Source organism: Cygnus olor, chromosome 1 (assembly GCF_009769625.2).
Source record: "Cygnus olor isolate bCygOlo1 chromosome 1, bCygOlo1.pri.v2, whole genome shotgun sequence".
Classification (NCBI taxonomy): domain Eukaryota; kingdom Metazoa; phylum Chordata; class Aves; order Anseriformes; family Anatidae; genus Cygnus; species Cygnus olor.
Window position 1 is genome coordinate 100,002,384 of NC_049169.1, and position 19,773 is coordinate 100,022,156.

At 43.2% G+C, this 19,773-nt stretch overlaps 1 protein-coding gene across 4 annotated transcripts; it reads left to right on the plus strand.

The window, feature by feature from the left end:
* Positions 1-77: 77 nt before the first annotated feature.
* On the plus strand, positions 78-17,331 carry LOC121077412 (3 beta-hydroxysteroid dehydrogenase/Delta 5-->4-isomerase-like). 4 transcript variants are annotated; one of them, XM_040572670.1, is made up of 4 exons: positions 78-205; positions 8,341-8,563; positions 13,248-13,412; positions 16,350-17,331. In XM_040572670.1, exons 2-4 carry the CDS (start codon positions 8,410-8,412, stop codon positions 17,162-17,164), a joined length of 1,134 nt encoding a protein of 377 aa, XP_040428604.1. In that variant the 5' UTR covers positions 78-205; positions 8,341-8,409; the 3' UTR covers positions 17,165-17,331. The 4 variants fall into 4 exon arrangements, with proteins under 4 accessions (XP_040428604.1, XP_040428591.1, XP_040428614.1 ...); XM_040572657.1 differs by lacking the exon at positions 78-205 and adding an exon at positions 7,950-8,078; XM_040572680.1 differs by lacking the exon at positions 78-205 and adding an exon at positions 7,967-7,985.
* The last annotated feature ends 2,442 nt before the right edge of the window (positions 17,332-19,773 follow it).

The window sequence follows — 19,773 nt, forward strand, 5'->3', positions numbered from 1 at the left end:
AAAACATTGACTCAGGATGGTTGTGTTCCTGCTTTTCCAGCCTGCCAGCAGCCAGCCACCTGCTCTGCTGTCTCAATGCTCTCTTCCCATTCCAGTCTGGGAAGGCTCATGGGAGCACCAGAGCCACTTTCTGTGCTTCAGCCTGGAGAAGGGAGCAATGAAGAAAGCTGCTGCCCAGACCTGGGGGAGCCACTGGAGAGCAGAGGTGAGGCAGAGCAGGGGCAGACAGGGCAGAAGTCAGATGATGTTGGTTAATGTCCACTGGGGCTTGTCTGTGCCATAGGCTGCAGCGTGAGCAGAAGTACCCTCCTCCCAGCTGGCATGGGGCAGCTAGCCTTGGGAGGGTAAGCAGAGCACTCTGCTTGATAAGCACCACAGCCACAGGTGGTGGGGTGTGCCCTGTGCTGGCACCACTTCAGCATTGTCTGGCTCTGTGCTCCCAGGCTGTGTTTGAAGTCGAATGCATGCATTCCCACCGGGCACTTGTGGAGGGATTTGCATGCTTCCTTTTTAGAAATAGCAGTGGAACCTATTTTTATGCTTTTTATGATCAGCTTTAGCCTCTGGAGTACCAAAAAGGTGCTTTTCACTATTTTTTGCTTATCCAAATGCTGCAGCTACAACGTAATCCACTAAAGATGTGTTTACTGTAAGCTCTTTGGCCTAGGAGGAGTTTAACAACACTTGGATTTTAATCTTTGTGTAATGCTCTCCAAGTAAAGCCATAAACAGAATTCATCTACAACGGCTGAAATTCCTGTGTGGACATTTGGTCTTTGTTATAAATGTGTTATGTAAATCAGTGGGGAATTGGGCCAGTGCAACTGGAAATAAGCTGAATCTCAGTAAAGAGTTTAACTGATTTAAATTCTCAGGCTTAATCAAGTCTTTTAAAAAAGTCTAGGTAAACTACAAATGAAAACATATAATGTGTCTCTTCTTTAAAAATGCAATGTAATGTTAAAAATACCTGGCAAGAGACATGGCTTCTTGCTTTCTTTAAAGTAATTTTTAAGGTCAGACAGCTACTGCTTATATGGTACTTCAGGGCTGCACAAAATGGCTGAGGTATGCTGGGCAGCAACAGAGAACTGCCAACTTGCTGGGCACCTCCTCTGCTTAGTGCACCTTCCTGTCTTCCCATGCACTCAAGACTCCATTTTTTCTACACTCACAGCTATTTTCTTCTTTCTCCTCTCTGCTAATCCCCTGGATCTGCAAGAATAGGAAGGACTGAGTCATGCAAAGCAGGACTCAGCTGGTGTGACGATACCTGAACCCTGGAGCTGTTGTCCAAGGCTCCACCATTCAGCTGGTGCCTCTCCCTGCAGGACTCAAAGAAACCCTGTCGCCCTGCTCTTTGGCATAAATAGAAGCGCTCCATGTGATCCATTTTAGGAATGAATCAATTTTATGGATTAGGAATGAATCCATTTTAGGACCAGTCTTCTTCAATGTTTTCATAAACAATTTGGATATAGGACTTGAAAGTTCCTTGAGCAAATTCACGGATTATAGCAAATTGGGTGGAGCTGATGACTCCATCAAGGGTGGTGAGGCCTTGCAGAAAGACAAATTAGAGGGTTGGGCAATCACCAACAATGTGAAATTTAACAAGAGCAAGTGCCAGGTCCTGCACCTGGGAAGGGACAACCCTATATGTACAGACTGGGGGACCAGATGCTGGAGATCAGCCCCCCAGAAAGCGATTGGGGGTTTTGGTTGACACCAAGCTGAACATGACCCAGCAGTGTGCTCTAGCAGCCAGGAGGGCCAAACATATTCTGGGGTGCATTAAGCACAGCACTGCTAGCCAGTCAAGGGAAGGGATTGTTCTGCTCTATTCTGCACTGGTGCAGCCTCACCTCAAGTACTGTGTGCAGTTTTGGGTGCCACAGTATAAGAAAGACATAAAACTGTTAGAGAGTATCCAAATTAGGGCTACAAAGATGGTGAAGGGTCTGGAGGGCAAGATGTATGAGGAGCAGCTGAAGTCACTTGGTTTGTTCAGCCTGGAGAAGTGAAGACTGAGAGGAGGCCTTAAGGCAGCCTACAGCTTCCTCACAAGGGGGACCAGAGGGGCAGGCGCTGATCTATTCTCTTTGGTGACCAGCAATAGGACCCTAGGAAACGTCTTGAAGCTGCAACAGGGGCGGTTCTGTCTGGATACCAGGAAAATATTCTTCACTGAGAGGGTGGTCAGGCACTGGAACAGCCTCCCCAGGGAAGTGGTCATGGCACCGAGCCTTCTGGAGTTCAAGAAGCATTTGGAGAATGCCCTCAGACACGTAGTCTGATATTTTGGGTGGTCCTTTGGGGACCCAGGAATTGGAATTGATGATCCTTGTGGGTTCCTTCCAACTCAGGATATTCAATTTTTCTATGATACCCATACACATTGATTGTTCTGCCTGCTCCCTGGCATTCTTCTTCCTCTGCAGGGATTGGGGGCTGATGGTGAAAATAAAATGGAGATTTTGGAAATAAAAGGAGATCCTGGACTGAAAGACCCTCATGTTGGAGGTAAAACCAAGATTGTTAGTTTAGTTCTTTAGTTCTGGCATTTCCAATATTTTAAATACTTCACTCATCAATAGAAATAAACTAAACTGAATTTTCTCCCTGTTCTCATGTGTAGTCTACAGCAGATTTTATACCAACAGAATCACCAGAATCTGCAATTATCTTGCTTAATATTGTGTAAAAGCAAAATAAAGTACAGTCCATACATTTTTAAATGAATATTGTTACAGTTTAAAGGCAACTCAGAAAGAGCGAGCAAAGTTCTGGTCAGATCGCTAGAACTGGGACTCAGAGGACTCAGCATTTCTACTTGTTTTCTGCTAGACTTTCTCCAGGTTTTTCTGAATTGTACAACCAGGGGATAAAAATGCAGAGCAGTGATGGAGTGCTGGACCTTCTACCAACCTGCTGCTCCATCTTTGCGTGGTTGTCTTCTTTAAGATACCAAGTAGATTTCAGGGCTGTGTGTGTACTGTCCCCTGCTACCCCCTCTCCTCCAGGGCCAGGGGGATTTGAGAACTAAGCAGGTCTATCAACTATGACTGCCATTTCCTTAATGCACAAATGCAGCGATAAGAGCAATAAAGATTTTGCCAGTCAAGCTTGTGCCAGTGTCATGCTATAGTGATCAAGTACCAAAGGAGAGAGCTCTGGGTGTGCTAACTGCACTCTCCCGTAGTGTTGTGCTCACCAGTATGTATCTGGTGTGACACAGAGCAGACAAAATGAGTAAAAATGTGGTACCATTAAGATGTGGGCACATACAATTCACAGCAATGAGCTTTGCAACTGGCAACTGTCATTTTGCCCACTTCCCTAACGTGGGTGAGAGGAGCCAAGCTACCAAGTGACCTTCTGTATAAGCCCTAAGGTGGCCGTAAGCAGGCAGAAAAGAGAAGCTAGCCCTGTTAGTTCATCCTGTTTAGACCTGAATTTCTCACAGAGATAAAAGTATCTGCAGTGATCTTCCAGAGGCCTTCACATGGAGGCCTTTCTCTCTGTTCCAGTAATAACAAACTTTGTGGGCAGACTTATAGCCAGGCAGATAAGACAGGAATAATAGCACATCACACCCTATGATGAACTTCAAGGCTGTACAAGAAGGGACTATGTGAACATGGTTTGTTCAGTCCTGAGAGGGCTAAATAAAGTTGGTGGAGGGGCTCTTACCACTGCCTTTTGCCACCCAGTTGGAGGGAACACAGAAGGTGCAGCCCAACTTCTCACATGTGCATAGGAAAAGAATGAAAGACAGTGGGCACGAGCTGCAATGAGGGAAATTCCAGTTAGAAATTAGTGGAGAAAAATTCTTCATGAGGGTGGTCACACGCTGCAGTGGGACCCCAGAGGTTTAGTGAAACCTGCATCCTTCGAGCCATTCAGAGGTTGACTGTCCAAGGCCCTGAGCAACCTCATCTAAACTGACATCATTGTGAGAAGAGACCTCCAGAGGCTCCTTTCAAAGTTGTTGGGGAACATCAGCCTAAAAACAGTAAGGACAATATATCAGATCTGTACCCTTCCTTACTACCATGGAGCTGCTAAGGAAACACTTAAACATCTGTGAAAGAGGCCCCAGAAAGCATTTTCTGAGGAAAATAAAAATATTTGGTGAGTGAGCTTAAAAGAAGAGCTCACAGGGTTCCACCAGGCTGAGAGGCTATTGTGCAAGCCCATTCTACAAGTTTTCCAAGACTTTGGATGTTTTTTATGATCTAGATTAAGCTTTTGCCTGTGTATACCAAAGCCACATGCCCCCTTTCTACACTCTGTCCTGCTGCTTTCTGTGTTTGATTGTTGTGAATATCTCTCATGCAAATTCAAGCAAGGTCAAATCTTCCCCAAAAGCGGTGCCCAAAGAGATTGTAAACATGTGGGTTAAGAACTAATCAAACCCTGCTGCCTTCCAGCATCCCTGGAGGATGTAGCAGGGACGTGGAGTCAGGCTATTTACAAGGGTAGTTTATCTACAAAGTGGATCCAAATTAAACATTTTCCTTTGGCATATGGTGCAAATTTCTACTGCCTTTAAATATATAATTCACTCATCAATTTCAGTTGAGGAAACACAGTTCTACCTAAAACTAAAGGGAAAAAGAGACTAAATGTTTGTTTCTAGTTAATTGTTCAGCACAATTGTCTAAGCACACAAGCAAGGAATACTAAAGTAAGTCTTTCTGATCATGAAGATCATGTAAGAAAAGTTTACAGTCACTTTCTCCCTTCTACCAAAAGAAATTGATACTACTGCAATAGGAGAGATTTTCTTTGTCAGGCTTGAACACACAAAAACATTGAGGCCTCTTAAGGTGGTGATCATCATACCTTTGTTGAAGTGTCTTAAAACTATTCCTCACTATGAGAAGTTGTGTTTAGTCTTTCAGCATACTGATCCAAAAGTTAATTATTTAAGTCTTGTTGCCCCTTGTCAATGTGTAATCAGAAGACAAAGGAAAATGTTTCCAGGGAACAGTGCCTCCCATCCTGAAGGGGAGAACCTATCCTTGGGTACATCTATGACTCAAAGTACACCCACTTTTCCAGAACTGCCAGCATGTAGACATTTTAAGCTTACAGGCACCTGATGTTAAGAAACATGTTCATTCTTAATATGAGAAACACATGGATTTGTCACGGGTTTTTTTTGGTCACAATTACTCTATGTTTAGACAGCAAAAGGTCCAGTTAAAATAATAAGCATGTCTTTGCTTTTCTCTGCTTCAGTTCTCATCAGCCTGGACAACCAGGCACAATCTAGCGACCTAAAACAGACTTTTTTTTCTGGACAAAGGGACCTGTCCTTCTCTTCCTTCTCCTAGATGGCTTCTTTTGCCTGATTGAGCAGTAATACATCACTTCTGTAAAAACATACTACTTTTATCCTACCTAAAACTTAGGTGTTCTGCAAAGGTTATTGTATTTATTAATTCTAGTGCCATGATTCAGTTTGTTCTAAGTGCTGCTGGGAATTTTTCCTTCACTATTTCTCTCTTTCTGTCTTCTCATCTCCACTCTTCTCAGCGCCTCTTTCCACACCCTTCCCCTCCTCACAATCCCTTTTTTTTTCTCCTTGTGGCAAGTCTAAGAAAATGTGTTCTCCTAATACCAGCCAGCCATTTCCCAAAAGTATTTCTGTCACAGTAGGCACCAAGAAAGCTGGAGCACCAACACTGTTCCTGGGCCATCAGATTAGGAACATGGGTGTGATGGGATACAGTGGGTTGCACATGTACTAGGCTATCCGCTTAGTCCGTGTATGGCAATCCTCCAACACAAGCCAAAATTTGCAAGCAATGATTTTCTGAAATGCAACTCTTAGACATGCAACCCATTCCTGTCCACCTCTGTATACATCAGGAAAATATCAGATCATGAAGGCCTTGTTTTATGATAAAGCCAAGGAGGACGGAGACAACATAGTTAAAAATGACTGCACCCTGACACGGAGTGCAGTGTTGGCAAACTTTTTAGATGATGTTAAATTATGTTTTAGTCTGCAAATCCCAAGCCAATGCTATAGCCTTGAGTTCTTTCAAGTTGTTCCTAGTGGTCAGGGGTCTGGCGTGCTCCGGCCTCACTGCTCACTGAAGCTGCTCTGTAAGCACTCTCTGGGGCGTACAGTCCTTTCCAGCATCTGCCTTCATGTGCTTCAGGCAGTACCAGAGCCACTCCGGTTTGCTGCACAGAGGAGCTGTCGTGACACCTTACAACACCACACAGCAGCACCAAAAAGAAACTGAAGGTGAGGAAGTTCACTCCAGGTGAAATCACAGGAAAGCACCAGCAAGCACCAGTGGGTCTTAAACCGAGCAAAGTGCTGCAGTCTGGTCTCTGATATCCACAAAAGGCGGTTCAAATGAGGTCTGCTGTGTACTGATGTATGAAATTCACTCAAACCGTGTGAAGCATTTGGCCCGGTAGTAAATACCTAAGAGGACTAAAGTACAGCGGCAATAAATGTCCCTACAGTCCTCTACACAACATTCATGTTATATCAAGTGCTGCTCCAGATAAGCTCAGGCATACTAATAGGTAAGCACGGTGTAAGAAAATGTTTTGTATTCTAAGAGGCTCTGTTGCGTTGTGTCTTTTTATAATGCCTCTTTCAGGCATTTTATTTCCTTTCTAAATGTAAAAAGGAAGTACCATTTCTGAGAAGACCATTTCTGCAGCAGTGGGCTTATTTTTCCTTGCAAAATGCACATACTGCACAAAATTAATTTGCACCAGCTTCTGATAAGAACATACAGAGTCAAGGTCCAGTCTGAGTGGAGCCAAGGAAAGAAGCACAAATAACTTTTTTTTAAGCTTTGTGGGGGTCAGAGAAGGATTTTCAAGGACAGTGTCATTGAAACAGTTGCCAAAATTTTATCATCTGTGTCAGCCAGAAGTTCTTTTCTCCTTGAACAAAGATGGCTTTGCTTTCCTGTGATTATTTGAAGATGCAGTTTTGCTCTAAAAAAGTAATGATGGGGGATGATGTTCCTATAGCTTTTCTCCAGGGCTCTCTTTAGTGATTGAACCAAAATCATGACCACAGACTAAAGCAGGGAATTTAGGGAATTTAATGCAAAAATACAATGCAGCATTTTTAGAGATCCACTCCAGCTATGCCTGAAATCAGTGATCCTCTTTCCAGTGATCTCAGTGATTAGTTGTGCTGTTGGGCTTCTTTATAATTTCCCATAGCAGCTTTTAAGGTGGCTATCTGTTCAACATCTTGCTTCAGTCTTACTATCTATGATTGAGAGAGAAAAAAATACAGCTCAAGTCAGGGCATTCTTCTAGGACACAAAGACCTGGGAAGGCAATGTAAATATTATGCGCTTCAAACTTATGCCTAAGCCTTATCCTGGTCCCACACTAGGAAAGAGTTTTGCTAGAACGGGAATGAACCTCTAGTGAGAAATAGCCAGGTGTTTTCCTTGTATTTTGGAAGTGTAAAAAATAATGACACAGTTCACTGTAAAGCCAGCCACAGCCTTATTTTGATGAGATACTCTAACACCGGGCATTTCAGTGGTAAATCTTTCTTTCCAGCAGCTTTATTTAACCACTCTATACTTCAGAACATTTCATCACTTCAAAAGCCTCAAGTATCCTGAACAAATACAAAGTCCCTTCTCTCACACAGAGTTAGAAATCCCTGCTATAATGGGGGAGCCCAGCATCCAAAAAACTAGAAAAGAGTCGCATCACCAACAGCGTAAACAGCTACTCCTGCTATTTACATTTAATGTTAATGTTCTCTCCCTTCATATTAACATTGTGTTATACAAGCAAGCACAGCTACAGAGAATTATGAGAGTGAGGATTTACCCTCCTAGGACTTAGGACCAAATCTAATGAGGCATTCAGACCTCGCTGCATCAAGGACATTCCTCTCAGAGGGGAGGGGTGGAAGCACCACATTCATTTGTAGCAAGGGAGATGTGAGAGGGAGGGGAAGCAAAATGTCCAAGGTGGTGCAGTGCAGTATATAAATGCAAGAAAATCTCCGCAGTCTTCTGAATGCTAGAGGGGTGGAACCAAGAATTGAAGCAGACATCATTGGGGTTTGTTTAGCATTGAAGTTGATATTGAGCATTTTTCAGATTTAACTTCTTCAGTTTGTAATAGTTAATAAATAATTTTTTTCTGTGCATGGGAAAATGTGCAAGCTATTTCTGTATAGGAATAGATAGCAGAAGTTAGAAATGCTTTAAAAAATGTTGTTTAACGTAGGGGTCAGTTTGCTTTTCAATATTCTGTCTTTCTGGTAACACCTTGGGATCTGTAAAGACTCTGGAGGTTGATGTCCTGTGTTTGTTTTCTCAGGCAGGAGGAGAAACGGCCAGTTAAACTTCAAGGAAGAGCCATTTTGGCACTGACGAGCAACCCAGAGCAATGTCACTGGCTGGGGTAAGCTGTCTGGTGACTGGAGCAGGAGGATTTCTTGGCCAGAGGATTATCCAGTTACTTCTGGAAGAAGAGGAGGCACTGGCTGAGATTCGGCTGCTGGACAAAGCCTTTAGCAGTGAAGCACTCAGGAGCTTTGGAAGTGAGTACCATCTTGTGAGGATAATGCTTTGTGGGTATGTGTGCTTTTGTCTCAGGTGTATAGCTTGGGCACCCTTACCTCCCACCCTAACCTGTTTTTTTAGGCATAGACTTTATTTCAAGGAGTTCTTGCTTTATCCCTCCAGCACAGAAATCAGGCGTAAAACTTAATAGCAAGAGTTTTCTTTGCCAGAGCCTGAGGCTTCGCTAGGTCAGAAGAAAGACCAATATACTTGTAGAGCAGCAAACAGCTGCCTTAAGCCTGGCTTCTATTGCATCAAAACCCACATGAATGCAAAAATCTCACCCTTCTCCTGGGGAGAAGGAAAATGAAGCCAGTGCTGTAACTGGGGGACAGTGTAACCCAGAGCATGCTGCCCTGGGCTCTGATGTGCAAGTGGCAAAGTTGTGGGTGCCAGTGCTGATCGTTTTCTCCAACCTGTGATTAATTAGATTAACATGGGCCTGCAGGGGCTCAGATTTGTGAGGTTATAGCTTAAAATTTGGTTATTATTGTTATTATTACTGTAGTTGCCTGGAGAGCAGAACTCTTTTGTGGTATGCACAGAAGGGCCAGGACTCATTTGCAGAGGACAAGTCGGGGTTTGTTTTCTTGAATGGACTGGAGACAGCATAAATGAGTGATGCACCCACAGCCAGAAGCAGTATGTGGTGGAGAAAGCAGCTCAGAGTATTGTGCTTTAAATGTCCCATTTCCTGGCATCCTAAGCACTTCTATTTAAATGTCACATGGGTACCTAAATTTGGTCATACTCATGAGTCCCTGCCATACAGACACTTAATTGATGCGCTTTCCTCCATTACATCTTAACCTCAAAACCATTCTTCCTCCATACTGACATTATCTGTGTGGGAATCCGTACAGAATATCTGCATACAACATGTTAAAGAGCCACGGTCTTTCTATAAAGTGCTTAAGTATCACTGAAGAATAGTAACAGCGCACCATAAACCTGGTGCAAATTGCACAAGCCTTTAGGATGGTTTTATACAACCTTGACTTCCTCCTCATTAAATCTCATTCACTATTTCACTGGATTCATGTAGATTTGCTCGATGCGCTTGAGCCTTGCAGCAGTCCTTTCTGCTCTGATTTCCAGGCAGGACCCACAGCCTGCAACTGCAGTAGGCACAAGCTTCTGCAGCACCAGTAGTGTGTGTGGTTTAGCACTGATGCAGCAGGGCAGCACAGAAACATCTGCTCTGTGCCATGAGAACTTTGTGGGGACTGTGGAGCTTCCTGCGGAGCAAAAACAACTGCATGTGTGAGCACAGTCTTGGCTGGGCTGCAGCAGAGGTTTTGTTAATCCTTTTTTTTTTTGTTGTTAAAAAGAAAGCTCTGTGCCTTCTTTCCTTTTCCTCCCACCTTCCTCTCCTGAACATTGCCCAGATACCGCCCTCTCCTACTCTTGCTTCATTCCTGCTGCCTATCTGAACAGCACGAGAGGAAGGGAAAAATCAAGTATCAGAACATTTTTTATTTTTTCTTTTCCCCCACAGACAGGTAGTAGGAAGAGAAGGCAGGCAGTTCAGATGTGTTTGGACTGCCTTAGGCCCCTACATTTGAACTGGTGGTCCTTCTGTGTGTATCAGCCTCTATAGCTACATCTCTTCAAGTGCCTGTGCTCAGCACTACCTGAAAGTTTCCTGCCATTCCCTTTCAAGCCCTTCTATAGCACAGCACTTGCTATTCCCAATGCAAACCCTGTGGGGCTAAAGTCTTCTCAGCCATTATTTCTCCCCATTACTATTCTCTCCATTATTTTTACTGCAGGGACTTTGGCTTACTGGCACACATTGTTTGGATTTCTTGCATAGCCAGGAGCAGGGCTGAGTCATTTTCTTTCTCACTGAACTCTTGAGCACATTTTGCTTGCAGTATCTTTGCTGAGTCAGGGTCGTAGCTAATAAGACAGGAGCACGTGCAAGTTGAACATCTCAGTAGCCGAAATTGGGACAGAATAAACATCTCAGCCCCCACAGGCTAAAGACACTAATAAATTGCATTGCCCTTTACAAATGAAAATACAATGCAATTTTTAATTTTATCACATGAATGAAAGATCATTTTTATGAAGCATCCATTTAATCAGGAAAGTGGAGAGCTCTCATGAGTGCCTCTAACCACCATCCACCCTGCAGCCCTTAGGAGCTCTGTAAAAGAGTAAGATGTACTTCAAGCTCCTGAAATCCCACAGACATTACTGGTTGCTCGAACTTTAAACAAGACATAGAATAAAGAAAGACAATTTAGGGCAAATAGTCTGACTGCATTGCTGAGCCAGACACTGTTCACAATAGGACATTGTATTTTCCTGAGTAAGCATCCCATTTCCAAGCAAAAACTACCCCTTAGCAAGCAGGGAGCATTGCTCACAGCAGCTTGGAAGCCAGAGAAACCATTGGTGAAGTACAAGAAGCTATCTCAGTGGCTATGTACCTTCTCATAACTACAGAATGCAAAAATGGAGAGCTGGGTTGAATTTATTCTCTTCATCCCCCTTCCACCTGATGCATGCATGGGTTTTGATGCCTGGGCAATTGGCTTTGAAGACAGAAATCAAGTTTCTCTCTGCTGTCCATCTCAGACTGAAACCATTACCTGCCAGCCATTCATTTTTTCCCCTCTCTCTACTTCCAAGCTCACCTGTCATTTTCCTCTTCCCAGAGCACACCAAGAGCAGTCTGCTGATTCCTCAGAGTTAGCTTATGTTGGTAAGGCAGTGAACAAGGTCCATATTGTATTTTCAAGGGCAACTTCTGCTGACTAAAGTGGAAGGCAGGAACAGCTTTCCTGTCTCATATCACACACACAACTTAAATTGCAAGCCCAAGCAAGGCACAAAGCAGCTGGACAGCAGCTTTCCAATGACCAGTACCAGCTGTCTCTGTGATCAGCTTTATACAACGCAGTTTCTTCTACATTTTTCCTGAAAGCTTTGGTTTTCATGTGTAAAAACCTCAATTTGCCTAGCTTCTGCCTAGGTACAGGTACCACTCTGAAGTGAATGTATGTCAGAATTTACATTGTGAAAAACATATCTTTCAATCAATTCACAGTGGAGATCAGTATAAACCACCTGAAAACACAGCCTTAGGAAATAAATGCATTCTGTAAAATAGGAGCACAAGACAGCACACGGCAGTGGTAGTGCTGGAGGGCAGTAACTCTAGTTTTAGTAGGACTTTTGTAAATGTTGAGCATTTAGATTCCTGTTTCATATTTCAGATGTAAAGAGAAAAAAAAATCCCTCAAACTTGTTGCATTAGAATAATTGTTAAATTAATGCAGGATGAAATTCTGTCTGGTTCCACAAAGGAGGAGAGAAAACCAGGTAAAAAGATTAAAAGATAATTCCTACTCGTTTCTATTTCTTAGCATCTGTATCTGTTAGTGTTTCTCCATTAAAGATATGGGATGAAATCCTGCCTGCTTTGGAGCCAGTGCAAAAACACTAGGATAGACAAGATTTCTGTCACGGCTGAGGCTAAAAGCTATACAGATTTTATCAAATTCTCCCCTTATCTAAACGGGCCATTGAATTCCGCTGGAAGAGGGCACAGCATCTGCCTGTGCCTCGGAGCCCCCTGCCAGTAGCTGTGCCTGGGGAGCCCTCTAGCGCACGCACAGCAGAGGCTCAGGAGAGGATACGTGTTGCTGTAGTGACACTGCGTCCTTAGAAGATGTACATCATGCTGAGAAAGTCCTCTCCCACGACACAGCTGCAGGCAGGCCACCAGATTTCCCTGGAGGGCAGCATGTCGCCGGGCTGCAATTTTCTCCATGCCATCAACCTGTGCCGATTCAATTTTGAAGCGTAGTTCTGGACTGTATTAGGATGCTGTGCAGCAAAATTTAGGAGAAGGGTGGCTCCAAGATCGAGAACTGTCACACACATTAGCTGCTGGGGAGCGAGGGAGCTTGACCAGGAAGATAGGGATTAAAGCAAGCCAGGGCTGAGGAATGAAGCCTTAAGAGTTCAGATTTGGACCAGAAGGATATGCATGCTAAAAAAGGTCCCACAGTGTACAAGCTGAAATGGAGCCAGCACCAGAGTTAGTAAAGGCATGGTAAGTTGTGATCTAGGTAGGTAAAAAAGGAGGGGTGCCAGAACTGTAAGTAATGTATTAGAAGAGCTGCAATATGAGCAAAGTCAAGGAGCAGGAATTAAGTGTGAACAGCTCTGTGTGCACATGCTACCATTCATCACCTGAAGATGTGAGCATGCAGTGCCTGGCTGTTTGGTACTTGGATTAACACTTTTATTAATAGCCAATCACCAGAACATACATAGCTAAAACTTCTCCCTCTGTGAAATTTAAAACAGATCCATGTCACACCTGAAGGAAGCTTCAGGCCCTTGACAGAAGTGGGGAAATTTCATTTAAAAAAACAAACAAACAAAAAATATATTAAATATTGGCTGCAAACATATGGTAGGTAAAGCAACATAGACCTGTATAGCACTGTAGTTAGCACTTGGCAATACAGCCACTGGAAAACGCCTTCTGTTTTGCCAGCCTTAAAATATTGCTCCTGTTCCTGGGCACTCAGGAGCCCCCAGGAACAGCTTCAGCATCTATGCAGCCCTTCACCACTCCTGTCAGAGCTCACCTTACGGTGCCCAGGAGGTCTTTTGCTTTGCTGTCTGCTTCCCTTGCAGAATTCCAGGGCAAGACAGAGGTGAAAATCCTGGAGGGGGACATCCGAGATGTGACGTTCCTGTACCGTGCCTGCCAGGGGGTCTCCCTTGTCATCCACACAGCTTCTGTCATTGACTTCTTGGGCCTTGTAGAGACACAGATGCTCTGGGAAGTCAACGTAACAGGTAAGCAGGCAAAGCACCTTTCTCAGACCTCTTTTTATTAAGTGCTAATCATCATCTGCTCAGGAAAGGGAACACCTGACATGATTTGTTTCTGAGCCAGATTCACTGGGTTGTTCTGCAGTTCGCACAGCTACACATGTGAGTGAAAGCCATGTATATGTGTAGTCCTATGCAGCTCTGGCCACCTCCACGGCCAGTGTGCATCAGTCACGCTCTGTGGGGCACTGCAGGACTGTTCACTTTTGTTAGCACTCACATACACCCATCCCGAGATCTGCACAGTCTTTGCCTTTGGAGGGGATAGTCATAATTCCATGCTCAGTGTACCTTTTTGGAAGCAATTCATCTCTGAAATCCCAATATGCATCTGAAAAAAATCTGTAACACAATTGCCTGAACACATTTTCCAGTTTTTACAAATACTACAGTCTTTGGCTGCAACTACAGCAAACTTTGATTGCCAATGCCCCAGATCCTGTGTCTCTCTGCTTCCTATTCTTTTGCTCACTCTTCTTTTCCTTTGCCTTCATTTGCTGTTACGTCTGTGTGTGCATGAATGCAGTTCTGAGAAGCAGGTACTTTCCCACTTAGAGCTCATTATTAAGATTTCCCTGGAAAACTCAAGGCTGTGGGAGGGAGGGTTTTTAGTGACTTCAGTGATGGGATCTCCCTTTCTACTAAGGGCTTCCTGTTCCTTGTAAAGAAAGGTCAGATTAAGGGGGAAGGCTTGGGCTCAGGAATGGCCTGTGTGGTATCAGCTGTCAGGAAATTTCAATATATTTCCTAAAAGAACAAGTGCATCCCCCTTCCTGTGATCCCTCTCTATGCCTTTCAGTAAACAGGTTCTGCTTACCCTCCCTGCATGCTGACCTCCCAGGCCGTGTTGCTCCAGCTCCTGGGTGAGGATTTGGGGAAGATGTTCTTATTTTCACTGACAGTTTTCCTGGTCCTTTGTTCTTCTCTACCACAGACAAAGGCCTTCTTCACAGAAAAATATGGAACATATTTCTACAAGCAACACTTTTACAATTATTGACTGCACTCCAGTGCTCAGAGGAAGAGAGTGTTCTTTGTAGATGAGTTGTCTCTTACACACATCTTAAAAACAATGAGATGTCATTTTTGTCATTTCAGCCTGGCCTATCACCTGTGTATTTAGCTTCCAGAATGTTTCATTTCTAGTCACTCAAAGCCACAGATTGAAAGTGGCCACAAATTAGAGCCCAGCAGGCAGTTTTTCAGGTCCCTGCCAGGAGGGAAGAGCAAAAAGCCAAGTTCCTGTAAACATGTCCGTTGTTTGGTATGAAAAATAAATACACAGGGGTTCAGAGAGGGGATTTATAAAGCTTTCTCTTTATGACCATCCTCCTGCTACAATCTGTTTTTCACAGCAGAATATGTTGCCTATACCCCTTAAAAAATACAAAATAAAAATTAAATGTCCCAAAAGCAGAAAGGAGCTGGATCAGAGCTAGAGGGTTTATTTGTTTGCACTGTTATTCCTTTCAGCACGTTTAGACTTAGGCACAAAATATTCAGATCCCCCCGACAGAATGTGTCTGTGGATAAAATAATTTGGGCAGTGAGGGTTAGCTGAAAACAAGTGGTAAAATGAAAGCACACACCAGTACTGCTCGCAGATCAAACAGCCACTAAGGTCAGTTGCTAAATATCAAAGTCCTCTTCCCTTTTCTCCTCCACTTCTACTCTGATGCTCTTTCAGCTTTCCAGCCAGCCAAGACACTGCTATGTACTTCACAGGCATGCAGCATGAAAGTTTTGTTTCTCCTAGAAAACAAAACTTTTATAATAAAAATGTGTCAAGGAACCAGATGTGCGTGTTCACAAACCAGAACATAAGCAAACAAATTCCAGTTAATTCCCACTCCTTTTTTTTGTAGTTAAAAAATCCACCTAGCTTCTAATTCAGGCCTATAAACATAGGACACCTAAAGAAGGAAAGTTCCTAGCTCTTTTCAGCTTCCCCAGATGAGAGTGGTCTGGATGGGAGCAGACCCAACCTCCCCCATGGGAGCTGACAAAACCCAAGAACACACAGGGGATGGGTCTGATAACTAAGAGATTGCACTTCTTTTGGCAACCCCATTCTCCAAGTGGGAACCTCCATACTTCAAGCCTTTTGAATGGGCTCTCACGAAGATGATGCGACAAAGCAAGCGTATGTGGATGTGGCGTCTCCAAATTCAAACCTCAGGTGGGAGTGTGAGAACCTCAATGAATTGTAAGTTAAATTTGCCGTGATGCAGGGGTTTTCTCTGGCTCACATTTCACACAATGCCTCAGGGGTACAGTATCTTTTTAGGAAGATAAGGGAATTATATTAAATTTTTAGGAGGAAGGGAATTAAATAATAATTAAATATAATCCAAACAAAAGTACCCTCTATGAATCACTTCTTCAGATTTATATTCAGGCTAGGTTCTTGTAATGCTGACTCTGAAACCAGAAGGACTTTGTGCAAGTAGAACTTACAGATCTGGTCCATGGAAGATTTACTTTATTACCTGCTAAGTGAAAGATGCTCAAGTTCCCATTACCGTAAGAACCTTTTCATTTTTACCATACAACCTTCATTTCATGAGTTAATACTTAACCATGTGCTGTTAAAAATATAGCACATTTTATTAGGGTGAAATTGATCCCAAATGGATATCAACTACCAAGATAATTTTATGTTTGTTTTGTTAAAACTTGCTATCTTTTTTGATTTTATCCAGCTCCTCAGTACTTTATTACTTTCCCATATTTTTCAAACAGCATCAATGGCAGGAATAGCTAATTAAGCTATTACTATATTTACTATATCTAATATAAATTACTAATTAATTTTTTTTCATGCTTGAGGAGTTCCAGGCTGGAGCCCTTTTCAGCCAACCCAGCTACACGCAACCTAACTTGCACATTTCTCTTTTGAAGGTACTCAGATGCTGCTGGAGGCGTCTACCCGTTGTAATGTCCAGCACTTCATATACACCAGTACCGTAGAAGTGACAGGCCCAAACTGCAAAGGTGACCCAGTATTCAATGGTGATGAAGATACAGTTTATGAGTGTATGTCAAAATCCATTTATGCCCAGAGTAAGAGACTGGCAGAGGACTTTGTGCTGAAAGCAGATGGCCAGGTGTTGAAGGATGGTGGTGTGCTGCTGACTTGTGCCCTGAGATCCATGTACATTTTTGGAGAAGGATGCCCATTTCTTCAAGGTCATCTGGATAAGTGTCTGTTGAACAAAAATGTCTACCTACGCTTCTCCAGGAAGGAGGCTTTAGTGAACCCTGTATATGTGGGGAACATTGCCTGGGCACATGTGCAGGCAGCCAAAGCTTTGCAGGTCCCACAGAAAGCCAGACATATCAGGGGGCAATTCTACTACATCTCAGATGACACTCCTCATATGAGCTATGCAGACCTAAATTATGAGCTTACCAAGGACCTGGGGTTTGGAATTGAGCCCCGGCTCCCCATGCCTCTGTCAGTGTTGTATTACTTCTCGCTGCTGCTGGAGATCATGAGCTTCTTGCTCAGGCCCTTTGTCAGGTACGTCCCCTCCACCAACCGTCACCTGGTCACCCTCCTGAACACCCCATTCACTTTCTCCTATAGGAAGGCACAAAAGGATTTTGGCTACATGCCCCGTTACACATGGGAAGAGGCCAAGCGTTGCACTGGTCAGTGGATTGCCTCTGTGGTCCCACAGAGGAGGGAGCACTTGAAAATCAAGGCTGCCTAAATCTGAAGAGGAGATGAGACCTGGCTAAACAAGTAGGGCCATGAGCTAAAGAAGAGCTGGGTAAACAGCAGCAGCAGCAAACTACAAATAGAAAAAAAAAAGAAAAAAAAAAAGAAAAGAAAGAAAAGTGTAATAGCACACTCATCCCCAAAAACAGGATAAATACATGTGAAAAGTTCATTTGTTTGTTCAGGACAGGCTGATCAGGTTATTGTATGGTCCCCATCCAGTTAGTCAGCACGAAGCTGTTATTTTACTAACTCCACACAGGCAACGGTTTGAACACATCAGCCCTTCTTTTTACTCCACATCACCTTTAAGGCCTTTAAGGCAATAAGGGCACAATTCATCCTAGAACTATGACTAAGCTTTACAAATAAATAAAACTATGCTATACTCTACTCACTCAGCTCTTGCCAGTATTACGCAGCAGGTACAAGCCACTTGATTGCAGAAGCTGTTACAAATCTTGGTCACTTTTTCAGGACTGTTGTATAATTTTCTGTGCTGTTCACTTGACAGCCCAACCTGTGAGGAAAGTCAGGCACAGTAGGCACTGTGAGGGCAAAAGCACAATGGTAAGTGCCACAGTATTTAGTAAGGACAGATGTGGAGAGAGAGGAGCCAAGTTAAGACTGTTCCTCATCCATTCTCATTTTCCTAGTTATGATTTTTTTTTTTTTAATTTGGTGGGAGCCCATGAGAACAATAGCTGTGACAAGACGGAAAGGAGAAAAATATTGCAGGACGGCCTTGGTCACTGAAGGGACTCCCCTGCAGATTCAAGACATTCATGAACACTGAAATAAAACAAGCAGTGCTGAAAAATAATATGCTATTTTCAGATTTCAGATGGGAGCAAAGGCTAGCATGAGCTGGTAAATGCATATGTGCTGTCCCCGTGCTTTTCTGATGTCCCTATGAGTTTCTGCAGAATTTACAACTTGATTTTAAGGCCAAAAATGTAGAACTTGTCCGAATGAATACTTTGAATAAATTGGTGTGATCCAGCATTTTCTTCCTAAATCTAAAATTCACTTGCTGAAAACAACTCTAAAAGATGGGGTGTTCTGTTCAGAATTGTGTGAACAGAAAAATTTTACCATACTCTCATTTCCAGATATGCTGGCACCTTATATTCTGTGTTGAGTTTAATTATTCAGTGTCATAGACACTGATGGTACCAGTGCAAATCTCACCATTTTCCTTAGTAACATCCGAGTTTAAGTATGTGATATCCAAAGTGGTAGAATACCAGCAACCAGAACTTCCAGTTATATTCTGGGGCAGAGGAATAAATCTTTTGAGCTTCCATTGAAGGTTTTGTACTCTGCAAACTAGTACTGTGGATGTCATTTGAATGAATGCCATCGCTTGTCTCAACATCTCCATCAGAACTCCTCCATTATTAATAAGCACACAGATCTGTCCCACACTGAAAAAGACTCATCCCTTGCTAGACTGTGTGCTGGTAACTCCTCTATAGATTGACAAAGAGTGAGGAGGTTTGTAGATACTGCAAATAATAAGGGACTTGCAAATGAAACTTGGAGTTGTAAATTGATCAGGAAAATTGATGTGTGTACATTTAAAAATAGATAAAAGGCATTATTTAACATATTTTATTTTTCTCAGGGCAGATGAGCAACACATCTGTGTGAGGGGGACTGTATTAGCCCTATGATGTGATCCATATGCTTCAACGTCAAGTAAAAAAAATAAAAAATAAAAAATCATACTCAAGCAAATTCTCCAGTGAGGCCATGATTTGGTCCAATTGATCTTATGGGACCAATTTACTAAGGTCCTGTCTCATCCCTTTGCCCAGTAGCAAAGCCAACAGAACAGACCCAAGCATTCATGTCTCAGCTGTTCTAGCCTGCAGTTTTCAGCATAAACTGCAGACCCACACAAAAGATCCACCTGAGCGCACACACAGTTTTCCTATCTTTGTTCCACCAAAGGGGTGAGGCAGAAACCTGTGACTGAAGCACCTTTCACTATCAAAGCAGTTCACTCATGTGAGCTTAAGTAGAAGCAAGCAAAAGTCTCCCATTTTTTTTCTGCTAGCTGTACAGCATTTTGAACCAAGCTGTTGACAGTGACCAAAAGAACAGCAGCTTGGTGACATGGAAATACCTGAGGCACAAATTTTGTGTGCATCACAGACAAATGCAGAGCAATGTTTTTAGTCATCCTTGTCTGGACATAATTTGGCCAATCTGGTTTTAAAAAAAATATTTTGTAAGCTAGCTGATTGTCCTATTCAACCAATAAAACATGGTTTGAGATGGTCTTTAGTTCACAGGCAGTTGAGGGAAGGATCTGCCCCTGCTGCTTAGCTCTATTGTCTGCCTTTCCACAGTTTTGCTTAAGCCCAGACCTTCAAAATTGACTAAAATGAGATCAAATCAATCCTGAATCAGACATCCACTCATTACCAACAACAGCAGCCAACCACCCCTCAGCCAGATGCTAACAAGTGCACAAGGCACACAGGTGTGAGAAACAGTGTGCTTCTGCCTTGCTTGTGCCAGCTTCAGACATGTAAATCTCGGTGTCTAAATATGGAGCAGTTTTAGGCCATTTAATTTTACTCATGTTCCCTA